The 27,744-nt window shown below is 34.2% G+C and overlaps 1 protein-coding gene across 2 annotated transcripts in view; it reads right to left on the minus strand.

The window, feature by feature from the left end:
• VPS13A (vacuolar protein sorting 13 homolog A) overlaps positions 1-27,744 on the minus strand; it is a 116,968-nt gene that overhangs the window by 88,654 nt on the left and 570 nt on the right. The window contains exons 2-19 of one of the 2 annotated variants that reach the window (XM_085313554.1): positions 18,676-18,719; positions 18,108-18,150; positions 17,043-17,138; positions 16,649-16,750; positions 16,014-16,123; positions 15,535-15,594; positions 14,355-14,414; positions 14,038-14,118; positions 13,521-13,578; positions 11,306-11,433; positions 10,998-11,104; positions 10,095-10,266; positions 9,654-9,716; positions 4,925-5,060; positions 4,184-4,278; positions 3,379-3,521; positions 1,859-2,060; positions 1,653-1,767 (exon numbers count right to left, since the gene is read on the minus strand). In XM_085313554.1, the coding sequence (XP_085169680.1) occupies positions 1,653-1,767; positions 1,859-2,060; positions 3,379-3,521; positions 4,184-4,278; positions 4,925-5,060; positions 9,654-9,716; positions 10,095-10,266; positions 10,998-11,104; positions 11,306-11,433; positions 13,521-13,578; positions 14,038-14,118; positions 14,355-14,414; positions 15,535-15,594; positions 16,014-16,123; positions 16,649-16,750; positions 17,043-17,138; positions 18,108-18,150; positions 18,676-18,719 (1,815 nt within the window). Of the gene's footprint in view, positions 1-1,652; positions 1,768-1,858; positions 2,061-3,378; positions 3,522-4,183; positions 4,279-4,924; positions 5,061-9,653; positions 9,717-10,094; positions 10,267-10,997; positions 11,105-11,305; positions 11,434-13,520; positions 13,579-14,037; positions 14,119-14,354; positions 14,415-15,534; positions 15,595-16,013; positions 16,124-16,648; positions 16,751-17,042; positions 17,139-18,107; positions 18,151-18,675; positions 18,720-27,744 lie in introns of those variants that run through there. The other variant, XM_085313562.1, reaches the window with a different exon arrangement.

A 27,744-nucleotide genomic window follows, 5' to 3' on the forward strand; every position in this document is an offset into this window, starting at 1 on the left:
TTTTTTTTTTTTTTTTTTTCCCTATTTCTCTCTGATACTAGGATAGTTCTTTGCAACAGAGTATTCTGCAGGTGGAAAACTCACTATCTGTCTTGAGATCATTCTTCATCCTCTGATAACTTTCTGAATCTTGGATTAAATTTCATAAGCAAGCTACAACATATTTTAGAGATTATGATCAAGCTTTTAATTCCTGAGTGGAATAAACTTCTGGATTTTTATGGATTACTTTTTTTCCACAAAAGACTGAATTTTTTGTGATCTGAACCAGTGTTCACTATTGATGAACAGAAAACCAAGCATACTGCAGTTCAGCAGCTGGTTTTATGAAGCTGATTTCAGGAACGAACTATGATATCAATATACTCAGTATTGCTCTTTAACGGATGAACACTACTGCAGTACGCCATCAACTAATCAGTACATTAAATACTTAATATAAATATTTTCTAAACAAGAATGCTTGGATAAGCTTTTCACAAGACTGCATGATACCTCTGACTTGACATTAATTACTGGAGAATTCTCCTGTGGAAAACAAACTATCATGACAATACTTTAGAAGGATAAGCAAGATAATCCACCGAACTCATTAATCTGACATCTTTCCTTAACATAACAGTAAAAAAATTTCACACAAAATTCATTAAATGGAGAAATAAACAGAAAAGAATTGATGAAAATTTCATTCATGAGACTAGCTTAATAAAAAGCAATTACTTATACAAAGTACGCTTGAGTTTGTAATATGTTTCACTCACTAGCACAGAGTGTTTTGATTTTTAAAATGTATAGTTCAAATATTAACAAGTTAAAAACTTAAATGAGGTGGGAATTATCTAATACTTCCTAAAAAAAGAATTTATACATATATAACCTTCTCCCTCAGCATCCTCTCCCAATTAAGAGCCAGAGACAAGATGCTGAGCAAGACATCTCTAGTCTACAGAGCTTCAATCATTCTTACCCAAACAAATTCATTTCACACACTTCAAAGCTAGCTACAAAGGCTTTCAGAATTTTCATCCATGTACTGAAATACAGTATCTCTTGAGACAAAAAGTTAAGATAATATGAAAACTAGAAGAACGGTTTCAGTGCTGAGTACCTGGTAGTCAGAAAGATTAGATTATATGACTTCATCTGAGTCAATTCAGATCAAAATAGAACATACACTGAGGAATAAAGAACATGGAAAATGGTCTACAAAAGGTGGACAGTGTCCTGAAAAGCAACTCTGAAAAGCATTTAGGAGCTTCAGAGGACCAGTATCTCAGTATCAACTGCTCAACAGTATGACACAATTAAGGTCATTCAGATTAGATGAACAAAAACCAGAAAAGAGAAACAGTTTACTTTTACAACATTGTACTGAGTTCAACAGTATCATTTCTGAAACACTATCTCAGGATATGGTCCATATTTTCCAGATAAAGTTACAAAGCTGAAAAAGATACAGACATAAAATTATCCAATACCTACAATATGTACTTTGTAATGATATTAAAGAATTCAACCTATTGAAGCTTTCTTTCAGTAAACTATGACTTTGGTCCACATATCCCTACAGGGAAGGATATCAAGTAATTTCCTATTACTAGAATTTAAAATTCATCAGAAAGCATGCAACCAGAAGAACATGCAGCACTTGCCTGTTGATGTTTTCTCACGAAACTCTTCRAGTTTCATCAGAGTTGCTGAGGTCAACTGCTCTAAATGTACATCTTTTGGAGGCCTAAAGAAATCCACCAAATTATTTACTGTCCTCTGTTAAAATAAAGGAACACTCATAAATGATATATTTATGATTACATAGTGTTTTTTATATAARTTAGAATTTATTCTGACATTTACTTACTGCATCATATATTATTTCCAATGGCTGTGATTCTATTCTAAGCCGTTGGTCCGCTTTTTCATCTAAAGGATTAGTCTCAAACATTATGCTCAAGAGTGAGGTACTATTGTCCGAATAGACTGTTCGAGAAGATAGCAGACAGGGTGTACATTTTTCTTGTGACATGCCTGTAACTTCAAGTGAACTTATTTTTGTTTCAAATCTGTACAAAAAGGTAAACAGCACAGAAATTAGATTACACTACAATTACATTTTAAGATATAAGCAAGCAGTTGAAAGCAAAATAAATATATCTCTGCCTGTGACAAATATAACTAGATTAGTCTAACAATATATTAGGCATATATTAGTACATTACCTGATTCCTACTTCTGAAATATAAAGAGATTGACTTTGGCATCTATTAGCCACCTTTAACTAAATGAGAAAGCATGTTCAAGTTATTCTCCTCATGCATGTTTCATGAAAACAGGTGTTGGGGAAGGAACAGAGATCCAAACAGAAATGCTGTAGAATGAGCTCAAGAATTAGATGGCATTGAATTTATTCTGGGAAATGAACATGCAGTAAAGGAAAAAAGAGGGAAGGGTTTCCGTGCAGAAAAACAGAAGAAATGCCACATGAGGAGCACAAGACTAACTTCATTGCTCCTGATGCATCTGGAAAAGTTTTTTGGATTTGGGTATTTTTTTTTCCTCCAGTCACTTCATCTACCTTTCCAACAGCTCTCAATTGGAGATCTTGCTCCTCTAGCACTCAAAGAAATATATTTAACTGTACAGATGTAGCATTTTCTTTCTTTTTAGTCAGAAGGACAGCATAATTACGACCACTTAGATGTTCATAGGAACAAAAAGAAATGCTGCAAGTAAAACTTAAAACAACAACAATTCTGCATAAAATTCAGTAGTATCAGTAGTGCCTCAGGGTCTTCAGTAGTTTATAATAACACGCTCTAAAGCAGAGGGGATAAGGTTTAAAATAGGAAAGTTATTCTTTCCTGCACTTTTTAGGTCATCATATTTGAAATAAAAATAAAATGTTTCACCTATTATTGCCTTCCATCCTCTACAACGAGAGCACAAAAACAAGTCAAGATCATCAGGTGAAGGTCTCCTTCTGCGAATCTAAAAACCCAGATATGAACTTTGCAGTTATTTCCTATGTTTATACATAAAGTGGTTAGCAGGTCACCTAGCTCAGACTAAATTTCAAAAGGAAAAACAGATTTGCTTTTTATGGCAAGAAAAAAAGCTAGCAGTACTGCTTGTGTGTGATAATGATGAACTCAAAAGCAGATTCTTATTCTGTACTAGTACAGAAATTTCTGAAGATAGAACTTGATCATGGAAACTATTCAATCTCTTTATATTTCAGTTGCAGGATGCTAGACTGCACAACAAATGACAGTAAAAAATGGAAGTTAAACATCATTACAAACAACTACAGGCATAGTCTTGAAAAGCATATTACATGTCATCAGTATTTCATGAGGAACATAGCTGACTCAGAAAGCTCACCTTATTGCTTGTGCACCTGGTCGTTGGGTAAATACAGTACTCAAATCAATTAATGAAAATTTTACCAGCTCAGGGGTTTGCTCATTTTCTCTTATTGATATAGACATACTTAGTAACTTTACAGATAACTTCATGGCTTCATACTAGACAAAAAGGAAGAGCAACAATGACAGTTAATCTAAAAATGCAGACATTTCAAGTCATTTTATGAAGAGATGGAAACAGAAAAATGCTGTTTGGAAACTATTTTTTCGAATGTTATGAATACTACGTATCATAGCCGGTGGAAAGGTCATTCCAAAACAGTTATTAGGAAGAAGCAGAGTAAGAAAGGTAGAAGTAGACTATTGTTCCAAATACGTCTGATGTATATGCCTCTACTTCGTATTTTAAGATGAAGGGCATCTGGCGTAAAATTGGAAGGGCAGTCTATTGCTCCATGCATGGTATCTCACATAAAAATGACTTATCAGACCATTTTCTAAATGGCTCAAAGATGTTCCTCTTCCCCACCCCAATCATCCTGTTCCACATTACTATCTATCATTCAAATTTTAAACAACAAAATGCTACCTACATGACTTTGTTCTAGCTTGAACATCCAAAATTTCACTTTGAACCTTTTCAGAATATCCAAATTAAGCTAAGGATGCTCTTCTGTGCAGCACTTAATATATGAATTAAAAAGTGCCACTGCATTATTCAGAGAAAGACAGAGCTTAAAGAGCTTAAACTTTAAAAATCATTTCCTATCATCTACTATAAAACTACCTATCTTTTGGTAGTATAGTCAATTATGACTTACTGATTTTGGAAGTGTTGGATCCACAGCTGTTTCACTATATCCGATTGCTGCATAAAGTTTAGCCTTCTCTTCAAGTGTCATTAGCTCTTCAAGACCTGCCAGATTGTAAGTTAATTAAACACAATATGCACATCTGAAAAATGCAAATATCAACACATAACTTTATGACTTACAGCAGATACTGTCAACATTTTTCTCAGATAGTGAAAGCAAAAAAAAAAGTTTTAAAACTAAGTCCTAACTAGCAAGTCTCCTAAACTCCTAAAATGTGGTTACGTTTTTATTCTGAACTACTCTTATTTCTAGTCTGTTAATTAATCCCAGCCATTCTGATTTACCTACTGTATTCCAGAGCCTATACTAGGTGCCTGATAATCAATTAAGTGGATTGCACTGTCACACACTGCATAGAATAACTGAATTATAAAACAGTTGGTTTTCCATTGACTGCCACTATGTCAGTGCTTTCTTCAAATCCACATACTCAGCACACTATGCAGACAAATGCCAGAACTGAGAAAGGAGAAAAAAAAACTAAGAGCTCAGAAAGAACTATGGAAAGAATTACAAGGAAGATGTATTTGTTCATGCAATTCACAACTTCATCACCAATATGTTTAAAAGAAAACATAGATTTCAGACACTTCAGAGGTCAAACATTATAAAAATCCTAAATTTCACTGTTAAGAACAATTATTCTAATAGGTAATTTTTAAAAATAGGAAAAATGAATGAACATACTTGAACCTTTTACTTCTTGTTTCTGTTCATCCTTTTTTTCACCTGACCAGCCCCATATCCAGCTAAACCAGCCACCAGAATTTTCATCATCTGGTTTTACTCCCGGTCTGTAAATTTTTAATCCAGCTTTAGTTGCCTGAAATTAAGAAATACATGTAAGTCTTTATTCATTTACTTTTGTATATATTAGACAAATACAAAGAACGTAGACCCAAGACGTGCCCTAACACTCTAAAGCATCATACAATGGCCATGAAAAGAAGTAATGTATTATTTTTTAGTTTACTACTTCTGACAATATTTTAAAATATGCAGTGCAACATCAGAATAGCTCTCCATTTGCACAAAAACATGACTTTATGAACAAAAATAGCAAGCAAAAATTGACTTATTTTAAATCAATGAAAGCTTATACAAATTACATAGCAGACCTTCTTTCTACATCTCCCTAGATTTTTTTATGATTTGTATCATAAAAAAGAAGAATTGCACAACTTGTTGTAGTGCCCTACACTAAAACAACGCTTCTAAATAGTCACTGAAGTTACACAACCAAGCAACTAAATAGCCAGCATAGGTAGATTTTAAAGGGTCCATGTATTCTTAATTTCAAAACAGATTTCCAAAGAAACAAGATGAAGTCATTAATCCAGTAATAACATATTTACTTTGAGCAATATATAAAATCATTCCTGAATCTGATACATTCAGGCATAATAGTAAAGAAAACACTCCCCTGCTCCCCCCATTATTTCTACAACTAAGAAACATCCTCTCTGATGCCAGTCATTCTATTTACTACTATCTCTAAAGAATACTAGTTAATATAAGATCTGCTTTAAGAGCTGAAATCACAGTAGCAAAGTAGGGATTCTCAGTGATAAATCTGCAAGATCTGCATGCAAATAACTGCAGTACTACAGAAGTTATAACAGCAAGTTCTAGGAGACACTTATATATACGGCCACTGTTATCTTTCTCCCAGTGAACTTAAAAACACATCAGCAGCAGCAGTTGTTGGTGTGTTGCCACAGTCTGATGATAGAATAAATTCTTCACAGGAGGTTAACAGATCTTTTTTTTTTCCTAGCTTATCTTCATAAACACAAAGAGTTAGGGTTCTCTGACCATCACAAATTTTTTGTTGTTGTKGTTGTTGTTGTAATCTTTCAGCTGCCTAAGATTTCCATGATCCTTCTCTCATGTGTATAAGTCAACAGTATTTTAATTTGACATCCAAGTATTTGAATTTAACACTCAACAGAAATCAAAATGTCACTCTGTTTATTTCTGTTTAGAGGTTTAATGAATAGTAAGTCTTTCACTTTTTAGTTGTTAAAGCACTAAATTAAGCTAACTTTTATTCAAGTTTAATAAATCTTCCACAGATGTATTAAAGTATTCTGTCCTGCTACTGTACAGAGTCAGGAAGATTAAAAAAAACAAAAGATAATTCTGTGAATCACACTAAAACTTGTTTGAGTAGTTTTAGATCCACCTATAGAAATGGACGTTTAAATGCTTTTAACTAGGATTTTCTTTAATCGTATTTACACTGTAGGCACTTGTAATGTCACAAAAACAGAAAATTTTTACCTTAACATTATCTAAAAGATATAGTAACACACCAACACTCCCTCAATGCAGTCAAAAAGGACAAAACAAAATCGTAAGTCATTCAAATTTTCCCAAGGGGAAAAAAAGAATCTAAGAGAAAAAAATAAATGCAACTGTTTTTTTCCTCCTTTGAGTACACATTTATGTGTAACATCACTCTGTGGTGAACCCTTCACTGTAAATTCAACATGATGGAACTCAGACTTTGGAGAACTGTATACCTCTTCACCAGAGTATTTCACCATCCTAGAGGAAGTGTAAATGTAGGTATAGGTGAATGCTCTTAAGATATAGAAATATTCTACAATAGAATTAATTACAGAAGTAACTTGAGCTCTTACAGAACATTCATATCTTAATATTCAAAATGATTAGAAACATCTCAGATCTAAGATGATGATTTAGGTAACAGAAGTATGTTAATTTCCATACAATTCTAACACAAGCTTCTAGCAGAGATGACATGAACACCAACTGTGTCACCAGTTGCTCAAAACAATGCACCACCAAGACAATCAGGATCAAGGTTACATCTTGCTGGGAAGAGATCCGTTGGTGAAAGTGAAAACTTACACCACATTGCTGAAAAACACAATGAGTAAAAACTGACCACCGGGCAAAAATGTCTGCAGAAAAGGAAAAAGCCATCAGGTGAACTTTAAAAGAGCTGGTAGACAATCTTTCACTTCTCCAGATAGAGCAAGCAGTCTCAGATTATTCAGAGACTATCGTAAATATCTGGTCCATTTTATAAAYATACCTATTGAACTCCTGTGACTACAGACAAAGGCTTCCTTAACAGAAGATAAGAAATCATCCAGTATACACACATTATAAAGTAGAACATGATCTTGGTTGGGATAACTGAACTTTGCAAATCTCTTCATGGGCAAGCCTGGCCTAAGGACAAACAGTAATAAGAGATCTGAAGAAGCAATTACTTTGGTCAAGTTAGAAAGTATTTGACCCAACATGACTGAATTGTATCTTCATTGAGAAGAACCTAGGAAGAAGAGTACATCATGCACAGCAAGCATCAAATAACTAAACTGAGTAAGTAAGAGCAGCCAGAGAACCTGGATACAGAAAGGGCATCTGCAGAAAGTCTAGTATGAGAGACAACAAATGCATGCCATGTGATCTAGCAAGCAGATGAGTTATCAAAGCCAGTGAGTCACACAAACTGTGTTTTTTTTTTTCCATGATCAATATAATCCCAGAAGAGATAAACCCTGGCAGATATTCTAATGAATGATGCTAAAGGTCAGTAAGAGAGGGATTTGTTCTCAGGATTCAAAAAATCCAAAACCTCTCTGCAATAGGTATGGTAATTAGAAAACAGAAAATAGTTGGCTACATATCAAAGCCTCTTCAGAGACTCATGACATCTATCTGCCTAACATCCAATGAAAGGTAGGGCTCACCACAGAAATATTATGGCTTCCAAAATATTACTGATTCATCTCTGACAGATGATGCAAAATGTCAATTAAAGAATGCAAGGTTTCAAAAACTCTGGAGAACAACCACCAAAATTCTCTTTTTAAAGAATATCAAGTTACCAAAGAGCCATGAAGTAGCAAATGACCCACGGAAAGAATGAACAGAGCCTTAAAGAAGAGCTGGTAAACATACAAAATTAGAAGTTTCTAGAAACCTAAGAAGTATATGTTGAAGGACAACTGCCAAGGAAATAAAAAAGTGTTGCTTAAAGCCACGATTCTTACTACATCTGAAACTGCATCTGGTACCACAGCTCAAGTAAGAAAAGCTGTAGAGAAAACAGAAGGGAACCACACTTCTGTAAGGATAATGAAACTGTTAGTGCAGCATGGGAAATTCACCCTTCCTGAGGGAATCCTGTTGAACTTCCCTCTCCTCATTTACGATGGTCTAGATGATGAACACCATCACTGTTTGAGGAAGGATTACTCAGTAAGGTGAACTGTTTGACTAAGAGAAGGGGAGAACCAATAGTGTCAACCTGTATTCTCAGTGAGCCATTTAGCATCTTCCACAGACAAAATGCATAAAAAATTCTCAAATTACCTGATAGGCAGTGCTTGTGTTTGGCTCACTGAAGTTTGTTTTTGACACTGAGCACCCTAGTGACAGAGATCCAAAAACGGCCTAAGGTTTTGATACTTTAGAGAAGTATCACCTGATACCAGTAGTAAGATGGGTTCTGATGGACAGATGGAGGCATAACATGGAATCACCATGCACTGACTTTTAATATCTGGAAATGATTTCAAAGAGTTGGCTAGCAGATCTTTCCACAGATCATTCTCTCACACTTTTCAAATGTGAGGCTTAACATTCAGTCAAATGAAAACTCAAGCAGTTGCAACGTTCTCTAAGCACTACAGAGACCTACTTCAAAGCCACTGCAGCTTTGCCATTGTAAAAACACAATATGAAATACCTTTTTGCAAACATCTTTCTCAGGCTGGAGAAAGGAATAAAATTTAACCAGGAGACAAAAAAAAGACAAGAATTAAGACTGGAAACTCTGCTATCTCCCCCTCACCTCCCAGAAAGGAGGAGGAGAAAAAAAAAGAAAAAAATAAAGAAATTAYATGGTATAAGATGAAACAAGGCAAAATTAAATGTGAATTGAAAGCAGAAGACCATGAAAGGCACTCCAGTTCAGCTAAACAACTGAACGCAACAGATACGTCTTATAGTTATGTGGAAGGCTGAGTAATAATCACACAAGCATCCAAATGTGAGAGTACATTAAGAAAACCAGAAGGTAAAAATCACAGTTACAAATTTCTGTTTAGAAGTACTATATATTTATCACTGAAGCAATTATGCTCATATCATACCTTACACACTCCAAAGCACAATTTGAGATGTCTCTTTCAGGCATCATGATGATAATAGTTAAACTTCATGAACCTAAACAATCAACACATTTATTTCAGATTCTAAGCTTTACATACTGCTAACATTTAGTGATAGTGATTATTAATAGAGAAAGTGCCCTTTGTAGATTTCACAAGTCTATGCAGTTTTCACTTCGGCCTCCAGGAAAAGATGTTCAGACACAATGCTGAGAACTAAGCAGTATGCTAATTTAAGAAGACTCACTTAAATGAAACTTTACCTCAACTTCTGCTTGTTGCCTTGCTAGAGTGATGTTAAAAACATCCAAGGTCTTTTCAAATTCCTAGAAAGAAAGTGAGATTTTTTTTTCCTGAAAATTTCACTTGGTTAGGTTTCAAATCACAAAATTTTACAGTAAAAGGCAGTATACAAGCTTTTTAATGGAACCCAAGCAACTTGTTCAAATACAGAAATTTAGAGCCACAAAAGAAAATCACACCAGTTTCTTAAGCTTTTCTTCACTGTAGTAACTAATGGAAAAAAAGATCTAATACCTTTAAAAACTATTCACAGAAAAAGGTACTGAGAGTCAGCCCACTGAAAAGTCTAGTGTAAATTAGTACTGACTTAGGAACATGCTAACACTGGTGTTAAAGAAAATAGCAAGATGAATGAATTTCACATTCAACAATACTTAAGCCTTTAATGGAAGCCAACTAACCTCCAACAATTTTAAGATTTCTTCATTGGGTTTTTTTGATGTTATCTTTGTTTTATACATCTCTTTGTAGTTTTTCACTTGTTTCCTATGGTGCTGAATATGTTCCCATGACCACATTTGGAGCTTAGGTTGAACATTTACTTCAAGGATGCCATAAATAACATATTTCCACCTAAAAGCAAGGACAAATGAAGTATGCTTTTCTGCTGGCATATTGAAAAGACATCTAGAGCCATGTAGACTACCATTAAATACTGCTTCAAGTTATGAAAGAGCAAAATCCTTTGTCTACTTCTGTTCAATAGAAAAAAACAAAGATTATAATTTTTTTCCATCCAAAGTTGAGAGGTTGCTATTTCCTAAATTTAGAAAGTATTGAAGCTGTCGACAAGAGTGCACACTAGTGTGCATGTGTATGTATACATATATATACATTTATACATATCTAACATATGTATATATACATATCAACTATATGTATATACACATACACACATGCAGATAGTTACATATTTTCTAAGCATACTTACAGAGAAACTTTTAAAAAGAAATCTATTTGACTTTCATCCCTATTTAAAGAGTTTTATCTATCTTTAGATAATAGCTGTGTTCTCTTAATAGTGAACACAAAATGGAATTTCATTCATCAAATAGAGTTAAGCTATTATTGGACTTAAGTTTTTAATAGGTACATTTAAGACAGTGGATGCAAGCTTTCTAATGTTGTATCCTCACCTTTCATACGTCTTTCAGCATTCCTAGCTTAAGAACAACAAAAAACAAAAYAGAGGACTTATTTTCAGGAGGAAATGCATTCCAATCTCTTTAAACAAGATACAATCCCTAGATAATTATTTCAAATGAACAATTAAGAAATYATTTTAAAAGTCTTAGGACTCCTACCATATCCTGGCATTGTTGTGCAACGGAACATCAGGTCTGTACTTCCTATATGGCAGATTTCGAGTCATCATATCAATAGACTCAAGGAGCTCCATAACACTGAAATACTGAAATAAATTTCAAACACAGATTATTACTGTCTTTCTGAGAATAGCATAAACTAGATATTCTTTAATGAGAAAATAATTCATAATGAAAAACAAGTCTAAAGAACTGCATTTTAAAATTTCAGGGATTTTTTTTTGGTTATTCTTGTAAAACTAATGTTTTTACCACAGTATATACAATTTCAGAAGAGTAGTTTATACCTGCGGCTTATTGAATTCAACAGTTATATCCTGTAAATTTACATCTAAATCCATTTTTGGTGTTGAAAAGTCAACGTCTGACCGTGGATTCATAAGGAGTTTGGCTCTAGCTGAAATTGGGCGGAATACTGAAAAACACAAGAAGGTGTATTATATTAAGATTGTCATTAATAATACATAATACTAGTCACTCAGGTTATGCCAGGTCACTCATTCAAAAATGTCAGATTTCAAGATGTGAAGACACAATTAAAATAGCTTAATACAATCAATTTGCAATTTCCATTTTCATTCTGGCAGCTTTACCAGTGGAACGTTTTCACAGAAGTTTATATGCAATACCACAAGGCAGATGTTTCAAGTAATCATTTATATTTGGAAGAAATTTAAGTTTTATTGCTATGATAGAAGCTATTAATAGTGTTAAACATTATTAAGCATTGTTAATGCAAATACACATTGCTTAAGCAATCTAATTTGTCAGGAGGATTTTTTTCGTGTTTCAAGATTATACATTAATGTAGACTTTCCAAAAACTTAACATATTAAAAAGAAAAAGGAAAATTCACTGTTCTCCTATGGTATTGATGTTTTGATTTGTTTGATGTTTTCTAATCATGTCACTGGTTTTGAAAAACCAAGTATTCCATGCTTCTAAGTCAATAACCAATTAAGCACAGAAAAAATCAGTTATACAGTACGCACAAGATAAAACAAGTACACGAAACAAATATTCACAGCAGAAGCATTTTATCTGCTCCTCATCAGTTTGAATATAGCCTTSAACAATCATGTTTAGTTCAACTTTTCATTTGTTTTAGAGTGTGACTCAACAATGAGAATTAGTACCTTGCTTGAATTCACAACAATTTTGTGTTCATTATAAGAAATTTCTTTGATTCCAACACAAATACTTGTATACCATCTAAGTAACAAATATTCTAAATTCACAGACAGATTTATACCTATAGCAATAGGAGGTTTTGCTAGATGAGATACTAAACTTTCAGTTTGAGCCCAGTACTTCTTATAGAAATGTCATTTCATTTTTCTTCCACATATCTTATGTGGAAGTACASTTGATTTCTATTAATTTCTCCCTACAGCTAACTTCTTAAATTTCATTCTTCACCGTATATAGATATATGTAATTACATTTAGTTCAAATGACAAAAGCAAATTTTGTAATTACTACTTGCTATCCAGGCTTCAATCTAGAAAATCACTTTGAAAGATTCTGTTTTTTCATAGCATCGCATAGAAAATCTCAAAATATCTGTATTCATCTCAAATGGCACTGCTGAATTTTAACAGTGTAAATCCAAAGTCTGGGAATTTTGCCTTCAGCTATTCTGTACTTCTGACAACAGATGATGCCTGCACCCATTTTCATCTAAAATTGTATTTTTCTTTCTTGAGAAGACTCAAAGCTAGCTACTGAAAATGACAGGCAAAGAATCAGAATAAACTCATATATAATTCTTTGGTGGTTGAAGAGATCTGCACAGAAGGGTTCCTCCATCAGGCAAACAAAGTAAGAAAAAAAAAAAAAACTAAGACTAATACTGCCCTTTTAACTGAGGATGTTCTTACTAGATGGCAAGTCACTTCAAAAGCTATTCTGCCTTCTAAACTGTTAAAAAAAAAAAAAAGTCACAGAGGCACATGAGGAAAAAGCCCACCTATGTTCTCTTTACAATGAAAACTAAACAACCAGTATCTCCGAGCGGAGCAAATGTAACTTTAAAAATAAACTAGGCAAGACTCAAAGTACAACTGCAATGTGGCAATAGTAAGAAAAACTCTTGATGCTTTAGAATTGCTGTTCTGGTTACAGTTTGTCCTTAAAATGAAAAACATACCTTTGGTATAAGGTACATGATCCCAAAGCCATCAGTATTCATACCAACTTGATCTATATGATGCACAGACTGTTGCCAAACTTTTTTAAAATCAATGGATGTAAACAATAAGGATTTATGACAGCAGGTGAAAATGATACATAACTCAAGATACATACTCTAACGAAGCCTTTTTAAGAGTACAGATACAGTACAGTATTCAATAGCACAGACAGTTATTTCTGGAAAAGAATCATACTGCACTCTTTACTGTGATTTCTTTACAACTCTGATAGAGAACTCTGATAGATATTAAAAATTTGAAGTAAAGCATGCAAGTATATTATACATACAAACAAAATAACACCACTTACCAAAATCATAACCCTCTGGAATCATATTGTGGCAGGCAACACCCTGTTTCAAGTTAACCTGCACACAAAATAAAATTATAAACAAGCTGCATTTGCATTTCATGATAAACTTCTAAAATATAAAACTATTACATTTTAAATAGGCTTCTGTTAATCCCTCTGATACTGAGTACAGTTCAAAATAATTCTGCTTTAAGCTAAAATATAGTAACAACTGTTCATTAAAGGACTACCATTTTAGCTGAATTAAATGACTGAACAGTAAAATGACAGTGTATTYTGTATAATTTAAAAGAGGTAAAGGATATTTTGTTTAACTCCTGCAGATGGGTGAAGTTGTACTTTAGTCACACAAAAAACCTTTAACGTTCACTATTTTCGTTACTAAGAGTCACTACTAACAAGACAATTTTATGGGCCACTGACATAAACGGAAGTAGAACTCAATGTGAAGTATGCTGAACGTGTTAACAATACGAACTAGAATACGAGGTACATTTTCACATGCTTTACTTACCAAAGATTCATCATAACCACCATGATAGAACATCTCAGATTTTACATTCCAATAAGCAAAAAGGTTATCCAGTCGAACAAGCTGAAAATACAACGAAGCATTAATAACACCACCTACAAATTCTGAATGAGTAATTTGGATTTCACACAATCTGGATGAATGAAATTATTCAGAATGCTCCTCACAGATTAGGCACCTTCCTATTTAACCGCCTACAGAGTTGTAACTTTTTTTGATCTCACTTTTCATAAAAAGAACTTATATTTGTAAGCTTGTATTATATTAATTCTTTTTTTAGTATGCAGTTTATATTGTACCTTGTAGAACAACTTGGCAGTTTCATCATGTAAACATGGATTCCAGTTCTTATCTGAGGTCTGAAAATAAATTAAGGGAAGTTATTCTGATATATATAACATACCAATCTTCTTGCTTTAGTCTTGTAGAGTAAGCCTTTATTTTCTTAACTAAAAATATTACCACACTACTTCCTCCAAAATGTAGAGATATCTACAGTGATTGTTAGGTCACATACAAGAATCAAAAAATTTTATAAAATCTCATTTTCAGTATTGCAAACTATTCTTTTACACCAGAATTATTTTAAGCAGGCTTTATGGAAATAAGATAAACAAAGGACTAGAACTCTTCTGTAATTCTGGAAGTAGCAACTTAGYTTGAACAAGACAGAAATATATGTTATCATATGTTTTCAATGCTAATACAACAGGCATTTCAAAAGTAAAAAGTAAGCATACCAAGAAGTTTTTGTTCATTATTTAAATAGCACTTTTGTTTGCATGGAGGAGTTAGCAAAAAGSTTTCATTGTCTCCTCAACAGGCTAACAAGTTTTCATGAGACAGTTCTGCTCATTCAACAGAATAAAGTAGTATTTGCTTAGATACRTGATGTTTAAGACTATCTGCCATACAACAGAAGCTACTGATTGAGAGCAACTCAGCAGAACCAGCACATTGCCGTTACTAATAGTCTTTCAGGAAAAAAAAATATACAGGATTTATGCTGACTACTATTACTACCTTAAACTGGAGCATACAGATCAAAGAATTGGGCTTTCCAGCTCAAAACAGGATACTATTCTCATTATTTTTCTAAATACGAAGTAGTAACTTCCCTTTCACAGGGGTTATAGCAGTTTCAACAAAATACGCTAATATTTACAAATTCTGAATATCAACACTTCAGCCGAGTCTGGCAGCTGGCAATCAAGAAATGCAGCAGGCAGAATAATACAAATTTCCTTCTGTACGTCCACGTTTTTTCCCCAGAATTTTACGGGTAAATCAACCCCAATATTTATGTTAAATTTGGTAAACCAAGTAGTTATCATTGTGCATAGCTCAGAATTATGGGTGTTCTTTCATTAGACAGTATGTTACCAGAAGGGACATAAATATACAAAAGCCTGACTTAACCTATCAGTATATACCAAAATGAATGATTAACAGATGCTTTTAGATAAAAATATGTATTACCTGCAAACTCAAATTCTGAAGTGAAATCCCAAATGACAAGGGATTATTCCGATTTGTGACCTAATAGAGTAGGAAAAAAAATTCCAAAAACAAAAAGTATCATCATCTTACCCTCAAAATTTAGACCTGAAAATAAAGAGCTTAAAGCAAATATATTATATACAATATTATATATTATATACATATATAAAAATACACACACTGCACATACATACATACATATACACGTATACGAATATGTATGTATATCTAACCTGCAAAGGTCTGACAGTTTTACTCTGTATGTATCCAACTGTATCTAAATAAGTATCTTTATGCTCTGGTAAAACATTTTTATCTGTTTTCACTTTTAAGTTATCTTTCAAAATGTTAGTAGGATTCTCTCAATGTGGAAAGCAAGAGGAGGAGAGAAAACAGCCCAGGTCCTAGTTTAATGTTATAGTACCCAACTCTATGTTAAAATACACAAAAGTACTTACATCATCTTCATAGCGTACATGGATATTGGAAATTTTCACCTGAAGATTTTTGATGACCTGAGTGACTAATTTTTCAACAAAACTGTCTTGTTTCTCTTCTTTCACTTTGTCTAAGTTGAAGGGAAAAAAAATTAGTATTTTATATTCATTAAAGTAGTTTTTAAAATGACACTATTTATTTTAAAAATGAAAATATTTTTAAAAACAAAACTTTTGGCTTTTTTGAAAAAAAATAGGCAAAATACAACATAAAGCTCTTGGAATATTATTTATCTGCTTGTTTACATCAGATGATGTCATCTTTCAAACCTTTACAAGACGTCCCTTCTGCAAGAAGGATGACAAATATATATGACTCAATGTGAACAAATCGAAATTCTACGCAACACAGCATCCAATTTCCAAAGGTCAACAACATTAAGCAAAAAAATATTCCCTATTTAACAGCTACCTACCACAACTATTAATCAAGACACTTTTGCAAGGTTACAAACTTTCCACAAGGTGTTAGAATCTGTAACTAACAATTTAAAATATCAAGAGAGAAACATGAATCTGATTTAAGTTAAATACTCAGTCATATTAAAAAAAAATAAAGAAACAGGGCCACTTCTATTAGCTTTTCCCACTCTTACCTTGGTCAGCTATCTTCTGTTTTGCTTCCTCTATCCTTTGCAGTTCTCTTTGCCTTGCTTCCAAGAGCTGTCTGGCTTCTTTTTCTGCATCRTATTTTATGCCTAAATACAGAGAAGTAAAAAAGATAAAAAAAAACTTACACGTGTTTTTGGCATATGCTATTTCCCCTTTTTAATCTAAAGTAATTCTTTTCGCATTTTATCAATAGATATAGAACAAACAAAAATTAAGACTATACATAAACTACCAGAAAACACTCCGATTACCTAGTCAGACTTGGTGAGAATATCTCCTAAGAATAAAGCCAATGAAAACAGTTATTAGCCAACTACAGAGACTTCTGAAATCCCACCTTTCTATAGTCACTTTTTCCGCCCCTCTATATTAACTTACTGGCTGTTGGCACGATAAGCAAATAAACTCCATCGAGAACTGCCTCAACAGGTTGAGTATAAAGGTTTTGCCATGGAATCTGTAGGTTAAGTTGACCTACAAATGCAAAAGAAAAAGGTTGAGCTATACTGAAAAAAAGATGCAAGATTAGAAAGATAGTTGAAATTAACAAAAGTCTAGATTGAATTATCGTATCAGACCTTTGGGTTTTTTGTTTGTTTTAAATAGCACACAAAGAAACATCAGGCCAATTTTTTTCAAGAACAGAACTAGTAAGTCCACAGTTTCTCTCCTTATTACCTTGAATTACATTCTTGCTTCCTAACCGCCTCTCCCCCCTTCCACATCCATTGTAATACCCTCATAAAAAAAGAAAAACATGAGCAGGTCATACACAGAGTCAGGTAAATGCTGCCTAACTCAGAATTTTTAAAATATAAAATTCTTCTTTTTCTGCAGAGGAGAGTCACAATAACATGTAAGTGTCTTTGAGCACAGGGGGAGATGGATCCTGAGGTATCAATGTCCCTCATTTCTCATACAAATGCTAGTTTTAATAAACGTATGACAGTCAAAAAAGTATATGCTTTCAGAATAGGTTTCATGGAAACAAGATATACTTAGATTTATCTTTGTGCTTTAATATTTTATTTTTGCTAAAGAGTCAATTTGTACTGTAAAAGCTTTCCATATGTGCAAAAAAAGAGAAAGAAGGATGAATGATGAAGAGGGAGTCAACATCACTTGTGGAATCTTGCTAAATGATAGAACAGTATCGCTCAGCTGTTAATCTTTGCTATAACGGGTTCTTGTCTTGTTAGTACTGAAGCAATTAGACCAGCCCACCCATATATTTTAACTTTTCCATCTTAGCTCTAGGAAAAGAAGTATTTTCAAATAATTACAGTTGTTTCAGATGAAACAAACTTCAGAACATACAAAGCATGCAAATCAAGAAAATTAGGCATCCTAAGCAAGTAATTTTTCTACGGAAACTAGTAAGGAAAAGAAGGGTGTTTATTAATTCTTGCACTACTAAAGCATGTATTATAAAATATAACTTACCAATATGTCCTGCTTTAACTTTAAATGGCACATCCAGCTGACTCTGAAAGAAAGTATTTTAGAACATTTAATCTCAATTCAGTCACTTGTGAATTTTTCCAAATAAGGAGTGGGGGAAAAAATGAATATAATGGAACAAATTTTGATTATTGATTTAGATAGTTGAGCACGTCTAAGTTAAGACACTTGCCAACATCAAGTGTCTACCTTCATAATCTGTAGGGGGGGGGAAAAAGTGCTCTAGTATTATTCCTAAACATATTCCTCTAGTAATTACTAAGAGCTTTTTCCTTTTGCAAAACATGCTAAGGGAAGCCAGTATACACCTTCAGCTATAATCTCAAATTCATTAGACAATCCAAAAACAACTGTAATTATGCTTGTTTATAAAGAATTAAAACCTTAGTGACTCTTTCCAACTCGCTGTTTCTAGAGCAGAAAAAAATAGCAAGATTTTATTTTAAAGGTTGTGTATTCTAAAATAGGAACAGAAAAGAGCAAATACAACCCAACATGTTGTCCAAGAACCAGTTTTACAACAGTGCTGTATCTATTTTTATTCACTTACCAGTGCATTTTCTTTTATTTCAAGATTCTTCAGTGCTACAGCTCCTGAAAGTCAAGAAGCCAACAGGTAAAATTAAAACTCAGTACGTCAGCAGTGGTGCCTGTTAAACATCTAAGTCTGAATCCATGGTCTTTGACTTGTGGTTCTCTAAGTCTTTGGGATGAAAGGTGTCCACACATTACATGAAATAGCCATGAAGGATAATAAGAACTGAAGGATAATTAGAACTACAATGATCATATATGCTACACAACAATCTGCCTTTGAGACTTTCCCACGGAGCTTGCTTGACAGGGGAAAAAACCTGAGATTCTATACAATAAGAAGTCTGGAAATGATTGCCACATTTTATAAGCCACCATCTAAAATTAATAGCTGGGGAAAAAGAAGAAGACTCTCTGCTTTCTATGCTTGTAGAAAGACTGTAAGTCAAACTACATTTACATACATATATTTTCAGCAACTATTTAGCCCTAAAGAAAATCTTACATTTGCAAGTTATGGTAAAGTTGCTGTAAACCAGTTGTCTCAGAAATGGTCAATCTGACACTGTAAGAAAATTGTTACATACTCCTACTACTAGCATCAGTTAGAGCAATAATGGGCTATTTCTGAAAAAAAAGGGCATTAAAAATAACCAAATTTCATCATTAGTTCCTTCTGTTTTCATGCCAGCTGTACAATATACTACCTTAAAATTATCAGAATTAGTTCAATTAAGCATGCTACATATTTATATTGAATGTCCTATTTATCTTTAGGCCAGTGAGATGCTGAAAACTGAAATCGAGTCCTAAATGGAATCCTACGGAGGTGATTAAATTGCTGACCAGCAGTGAACTGGATGAGTGTTAAGTCCTATTATTTCAAACATCTCAGATCTCATGATCTGATAAGCCTGAATCTTGACCTTTTCCTAGAACAACTACTCCAGTAAACATACACTTGCCTTTGCCTTAGCACATGTTTACAAGCTTACAAAAAGTTCACGGGAAGCATTACAGTAAATCTCTTAAATATCTCAAGACAACAATGAATTCAGCATCCTGTATGCACAGAAAAGTTTTGTTTTCAAGATCTGTTTTTATAATATTTTCTACATTATAGACTTGACATTAGAAGGAAATAGGCACTCATTATTAAAAACATGCACACAGGCTAAAGCAATTGCTTCCACAAATTCTATAAAAAGGATCAAACACCTGCAATAATTACCATCAAATCACTTGTATACTGTTAACACACRCACATGGAACACATATCTGATACAGCTGAACAGGTGCATAAACGAGATTCGGACTACCAGAAATAGATTCATGCCTGGAAAGGTATGTGACTTGAGACTGTAAATGAACATTTGATTGACCAAATAGTTTGCTCCTTTTGAGGACTTAAGTTATAAATGAACAGACCTACGGGAAGACACAAACTCCAAAAGGAAGACATATTCTTGCAGTTTCAGACTGACAACAGTACTGGACTACTGTTAAAAGTACCACCAAATCCGAGGAAYAGGATTCTAATCTCAGAAAAATGCATTCCTTAGAAGAGTTGGCTCAAGTTACTGAATTGGTGTTGAAAAATTGTTCAGGCAAAAAAACCACCTAACTCAGGGTACTCAAAGTACTGTAAGATTTTGAACAATTTAATGTATTCATCACAACAATTTATAAATAGCTTGAAGTAGCATACTATACCTCTGCCAGGTGCTGCTATCAGTCTCTCCTCAAGAGAAATACTACTTGCAGAGGAGGTCTGGTTTTGAGAGCTAGTGGTTCTGCTTTTAAACTTTACAAAACACACAGATTGACAGGAATATTAGAAAAGGAAAAGCCAAAGAAAGCATTCCCAGCAGCAGTCTAATAACCACAGTCTTCATAGGCAATGCAAAGGTGACAAGTATTTATTCACTGTTGGCATCCATTCCACTAAAAATTTATTCCCTTACAATGCTGACCCTGCAAATACAGCTTTAACACTCATTACAGAAAGTTTCAATACATGAGGGAGGTGAAAAAAAAATAAGCATATGCCTCCACCTTTTCTGAAAAGACGTAACTAATTATATGCATGGTAAGTAATTCTAATGGTATACAGAGTAAGGGTTCAGGTTTGTAATCAAATTACCAAAGCTTAAATTTTTGCAGATCAGTTGAGCAACGGTAAATATTCACAGGCATACTCTAAGCCTACATAACACATTGAGTAATTTAACTGGTCTAGTTTCTTTGGCTTCCACTGTGCACTAAGCAAAATTACCCTGCATTTATTCAGGGTACTTATTTCACTTGAGACACAGTAATTGAAGCCTAATAATTTGACAGCCCTAATGCTTCTAAAAGTAAGGTACTGCAAAGTACACAATGATTGTTACCCCAAGTACTTGCAAAAAATACTTTGTGATGGAGAAGTATACCTTATTTTACCCACGCACACTGTGCGAGTACAGAGCAACACTGTTTCAACCATGATGGTTTTGACAATTCTATGTAAAGAGCTGCAATAGGGAAGGCAAGGGGATCACCAAAATAATTCTTCAACATTTTTCATCCTTTTCCTATATTTGTAGTTTTATGATTCATATGTTTAAAGGTTTTTATTAATTTATATCAAATGTTTTTAAATAAACTGCAATTGCTTCCACTTTTACTGTAAATTTACTGAAACATATTCACTATGTACTTACAACAGTGAGTAACCACAGTTGACTTACTACTTCCCAAACTCTGCCTAACTTAAAGTTAGGACCACATTGAATTGACCATTAAGGCATACAGAAGGCTACTGAAGCACAGTATTTGGACATTGACATATCCCTTGTTTTTTCTACAGTTGACAAAGCAAGCAAGGAGACCGAAACTAAACGTTCTTGCAATTAAACCTAACTATTTAGAGGTTGCCACATCTCAGYTGGTGCCCAATTAGCATTGCTAATTTGATATGTCAGTGTTCTCTTTCATTGCAGAAAGTTGGTCTCTATCACACTTGGCTGTTTCGCTTGCCACAAAACTAGAAGTGGAACTGCACTATACCGTAAGTGCTCCATTACGAACATTAACTTGCCCTTGCAAACACACGCAAAGAAATAACAGAACAAAATCTGTTGTAGACTATAATATGGCTACAAAACTTTCCTATCTTGGAGCACTGCAAATGGATTTTAACTGCAAAAATTTCAAAATATATCTAGGGTTTGGGGGTTTTTTTGGGGGGAGGCGGGATGCTTTGGGTATTTGGGTATTTGGGGCAGGGGTTGTTTGTTTTGAAGACAGAAATACTTCTGGAGAAAACCTTGTTTGACAAGTAAAAAACCTGTCCAAATAAGCCAGTCTGAAAACTGTATATGTAAGTAGTCACAGTTGTGTATATATCTAGCTTTAACTATGTAGGCTTACAGCCAAAACAGTAATAAAAGGCAGAATGTTTAAAAATATCTATAGTACCATCTAAGATTTATTTAGGCTACAAATGAAGCAACTTCTTAGCTTTAGTAACATCTAGATATTCTAATTAATGTAACAGAAGCAAACATTTGTCAAAATTCTGGAATAAGTATGTTAAAAGTTTTAATTTTATGTATTCAAAATAACTGTTAGAATTTGAGTGTACTACCAAGCATTTACCACCAAAGATACAGCTCACAGACACATAAGAAATAAGATACATATGATGAACTAAATAGTTCCATAAGATGCCCAAACGAAATTCTGTTATGGATGTCAAAAAAAGTTAAGGTRGATGGGATTGGGAGGAAGGAGAGAAATTAATCCACACAGAAATTCTGGTGATTTAACCTAAGGATTTATCACATCTCTGTTATCCTTGTAAATAAAGGGAGGGAGAAAGCAGGTGCGGAAAAATGGTATGAAAGAAAAGACGCTAGGCAGCGGAAACTGAAAACACCTCAGCTGATACCTGGCCAGTACTGAACACTTTCTCGTGTGTTTTAGTATAATTGTTGCTTTTTAGCTACAGTATTACATTACAGACTTGAGTTCAGCTTGCGATTCTGTTTAATCACCTTCTACAAACTGCTGCCTTGCCAGTCATTTTCTGCCTGTGCTTTCACTGCTAATTATTCCTATTCAAGCACACTTTCTGGACACAAATTAAAAGTTTTCCAGGAACTGAGTGCTTGCCAACTACATCACCTATTGACATCTGTTGTAAGACAGCTCACAAAAAGCAGCAGAAACTACTAGACATCACTCAGTCATTTCAAATGACTTTACTAATATATAAGAGAATGCTTGTATCTGCTATACCCTAAACATAGAACATTCCAGCTACCTACACAAAAGTAGTATCAAGTCACTGCTGAGGCTTAGGCATTTGTTTCTTTCCCTAACATCTCCTTCTAGATCCTCTGGCCCCTAGTGTCAAAAATCACATCGAAGTAAATTAGGACTTGAGTGAAAGTTTCACAAAATGCTGTAGAACTCCCAATAATATCCAATCAGATGCTCAACTCTTTTAATTTTGCCTTAAATATAATCTGTTTATTACCAATTCAGTTTTCATTGATAAGATGAAAACAATGTCACTACAGCCTCTACAATAGCTCTCCATGAGATGTGAAGAATCACTTGTTTCAGTAACTACCCAGGACTAGAGTTTGTGCCTGGTATCTTCCTTGTGAACTATCTGGACTAAATTAAGGTGTGCCGGCACATACTGTATTTATATATTCAGTGAGCAGGTGCTCATATTTGCCATCTATAAAGGCATTCGTTACTAAATACAACTACTTAGAAGACTGAGTAACATTTTGGCAGCCACTCTAAAAAGGGGGGAAGTTGGAAAAATATTCTTGACAATTCACTGTCACAATAGCAATCCACASAGCACAAGGTGCTTTACATACAATAAGAAGAACCACCACATCCACGATTGCACAGTTGTATTTAGATATATGTATCTGCTATTCATTTAAGTTTAAGCAACCACTGAACTTCCTATTTCATGGGAATGGTCTAGTTAATACCGAAAGAGACAAAGCACTGTGCTCTTTAAGACACTTCACAATTGCCTTATGTTTGCTGCAGCTGTATATACTTCATTGCTTAAAATCAAACACCACCAGCAGCAACGAAGCACCAAGTAGTACAGTATTTCTCCAAATTGCCAAAGACATACAAACATTCGTATTTTGGAGGCTTTTGTATAAGAGATGGCAGAACACTGATGAGAGGCGAGAGGGTGGCTGGATCACAGAGGCCCTGCTTTTCGATAATGAATTCAAAGCAGCAATCTGGACTGCATCTTCCTTAGAACAGTCAGCACAGTAAAGAAAACTTGCTCTGTGTTTTGAAAAACATTTTCAACACTGTCTTGCTTCCTTCCCACATTCCGTGGCTTTGCAAACACATCACAAGATACTTAGGGAACAAGAAACAGGTTTTCAGATTCAAAGGGCATTCTCTTATTCATGACAGGGGTCCATCAGATTAATCTTAATAGAAAAATCACGATCAACTGTTATTCATAGGTATTTTTAAAGACAGTGTGAATGGCCTACAATAGCTATCTTCCAACAGACAAGGTATGTAAAGGAAGTAGTCTTTTATTAGAACAATAGATGCAGCCGGAAAAAGTAGGTAAGAAGTGTTTGGGTGCCCAGAGTCTTGTGTCAAATACCTGCCAAATAGCATATAGTCCAAAACAGCATGGCTGCCCTAATAACAAGTTTTGTTGAAATATGCTTGAGACATTATGTAATAAGTCGGTGTGTGCCAACTCCACAAGAATTCGGTATCTTAAAATGCAGTTCAGAAGGTCAAAGACACTGAAAAGTTATTTAAACTCAGCCAAAAGAAAATAATAGCCTCATGGACTTCCATGAAACAACTGTTTGCTCTTTTATAGTTTCTCAAAACCTAAGCTGTATGCTCCACTRTTTCCTCAAAGGTAACTGTCAACATCTCAGACTGCTTCAAACATCTCTTCAAACAAAACTGTATTAGATCTAGAACATTTGAAAATATCTTAACTTACCTAAACACTCATCTAATCTACTTTTTCTAAGTTCATATCCATTCATTAATACAGCCCACCGAAAGTGGCTGTTTAAGTAAAGATCAGAACAAGAGGTTTGAAACACTGGCCTTCTCAGCATCATCCATCCAATAGCCTTCCTTCACAGCTACTTAACAGATTAACTTTTTTATTTGTTCTCACACTAATGAAGTTCTTAACGAACATGATTTTGTTCCCTTGGCCTTTTCAATGTTGGCCTTGCACGTTCAAATTACATTTTCATATTTACAGTCTGACCTACTTTCTACTTTCTGTATTGCCTAAAGATTTTAGGTCAGTTCTTTCTTGCAGTTCACCAAGACTGCTTCCAGAGTTCCCTGTATTTCTTTAATATTGAGACAGTTTGTGATTCTACCCTTCAATCCGAGGTTTCTTGTGAACAAAAAACCCCATGTTTTACAACATCACTAAAGTAATGGTACCCTGTGCATGTATTTTGTTAGCAGTAGTGTTACATAACTTCACAACACAGACTGAATTTGAATAGCTCTGCTATGACATACTGAATTCTCTCATCATGCAGAACTGAAATGACTGTTAAGTATGTTTATTAACATAGTTTCTTCTGTAAACTTGGTAACTTAACCTGTTGTGGGTGGATTGTGAATGTGTAATCAGACTTAACCTGAACAGGCTAACAATAAAATTCCACAAGTTGGATATAATTTGTTCAGTACAACATCTCAAAAAACCTCTCCCATAGGTGTCTATTCACTCAGGTAAAAAAATACATACCTTCTAAAATTCACGATATGAATATATAGCACTTGCGCAGTACTCTAAGGCATTCAGAAAGCCCTGGCCATTTGTTATGGCAAGAACAACTTTGCTGTTCACCACTGCTTAAATATTTGAAATCATCACACGTACACAAGCCTGAAATGCATTAACTTTACACAAAATATTAGGACAAAGAATTACACCACTTCTCTAAAACTAAATGAGACAGACAGGCAGACAGATTAATGGATGGATTGAATGAATGCAGTTCCACAACAGTAAATTAGGACGCCAAAAAATTAACACAGTAAGACATCAGACACTCTGCAACAGTAGGGATTTACTAACCAATGAAGGCCTCCATAGATAGTAGTAACCCTTTAGTTTGATGAATGTATGTTATAGGTCCTCCAAAATCTTTGGAAAGAAATAAATATTGCAGACATACACACCATTAAACACAGTTTAAGTTGTATGTGCAAGGAAAAGCATGATGCAGTGGACCATCAAAAATTACCCCTCTACATGCGATGCTCCAACTATATTGCATTGTAGTTTTGGGAACTTCAGAACAAGAGATAGCTTCATACACCAGTTTCTGTTCTATGCAAGTATATAAACTGTAAATAGAAAAACTAATTTCATTCCAGAGCAAAGACATTCTACCGAGGAAAAAGGAGTTTCATATAAAGAAAAGATGTTCTGAAGCCTCTGAAATATAAAAACCATTTAAAGGGAAAATGATAGAAAATCCTGAAGTTAAGCTCCACATATGTATAACATAAAGCATATAAAGCATAACAGCTGAATATCAAAAACTCCAAAGTAAAAATTATTGATATCTATTTAGTTAAAAAAGCAAGGGAGCTCTTGCTTACTTACTCTTATCCTGTTACAAATTGCCTCATACAATCATAAGCTGCTAAGAGTAATATAAAATGAGATTTTGCAGAGCAGGAAAAAATATAAGCCTTTAACTTTTTGAAGTACATAATGGTTGTCCAAAACTTTTACAGAATGTTCTATTTTTTGCTTGTATTCCCTGAACATAAAGAAATTTTAAGTGATGACTCTAGAACCACTAAGTTCACAAATCAAACAACTTGACTTTTTTTTGCCAAAAGACAGAATAACTCAGTTCTTTCAATTAAGATGTAAATAATTCCCAATAAATATGCTAAATTGGCTAATGTTACGGATAAATGACAARTATTTTCTCTCTAGCAGTTACATGTGTCATTGCAGTTTTAATTTCTGCACAGAGATCAAACTCTGTAAAGATCCCACAAATACCTTGATTATCTGAAGGAAGATTATGACAGAGATAAAAAAAAAAAAAAAAAAAAAAAAAACAGAAGAACAAAAAAAAAAAAAAAAAAAAAAAAAAAAAAAAAAAAAACCAAGGGAAGCTTCCAGAATCTAATTCAAGATATGAATACCTAAGAAAGTAATTCTAGGTAGGGAATAGCTTAAGAATGCTAGCTTCACTCCTACAGACTTAAGAACACACAAGCAAAAAGACTTCAGCTGTCTGTCTGCTTTTGCTAATGCTACAGACACCTGGAAAATACAATTAACTCTCTGTAGAAGCAGTCACTATACACACATCTGCTAATTTTAAGCGTCTTCATTACTTTATGCTAGCTTACCTTTCCCAGAAATACTAGAAGGAAAGATTTTAATTGCCATTTTCTCATATATACATTACTGAATGAATCACAAAACAGCACATTTAACCAGAATACATTCCTCCCTTCAGAACTTGGACACGAATTTATTTTTACACACTACTGCTCACCTCACATAAGGAAAGGAGTTGGTGATAGCATTTGGAAACATCTAACACGCTCTTCCAGAAATCTGTTTCTATTCACTAATCTTCCAGGTAAAAGATGACACRTAAGAACTTATATATCACAACACCAAAAGGAAATGACCCTTTTGCACTTCACTGTTGCTTGCAGGTGACGCTGTTCACTTCCATTAGCACAACACTGACACGGAAATGCTATCAAAACCTAAAGCGGTTTCTTACTATCTGGTTTCTTATTTCTGGGTAAAGGAACKTCAATAAAGACAGCTCAGTTTCACATTCATTTCAAGCCTAACCGGGCTCTGGGTTCTGCGCCTGGGGCGGTGTCAAGGTCTCTGGGCAGTCTGCAGGAAACTTTCTGTGAGCATGCTAGGCACTGCGCGCGACTCCGTATCCCCAGGCTTCCTCACCCACTTAAGTTTTGGGGCAAAACAAGAAAACCAGAGCGGGGAAAAATAAAACTCCGACGGACACTGCGAGTGACGGTGCTTTATTCTACC

This window comes from Rhea americana, unplaced genomic scaffold (assembly GCF_003343005.1).
Source record: "Rhea americana isolate MKP2758 unplaced genomic scaffold, rheAme1 scaffold_11, whole genome shotgun sequence".
NCBI classification, from domain to species: Eukaryota; Metazoa; Chordata; class Aves; order Rheiformes; family Rheidae; genus Rhea; species Rhea americana.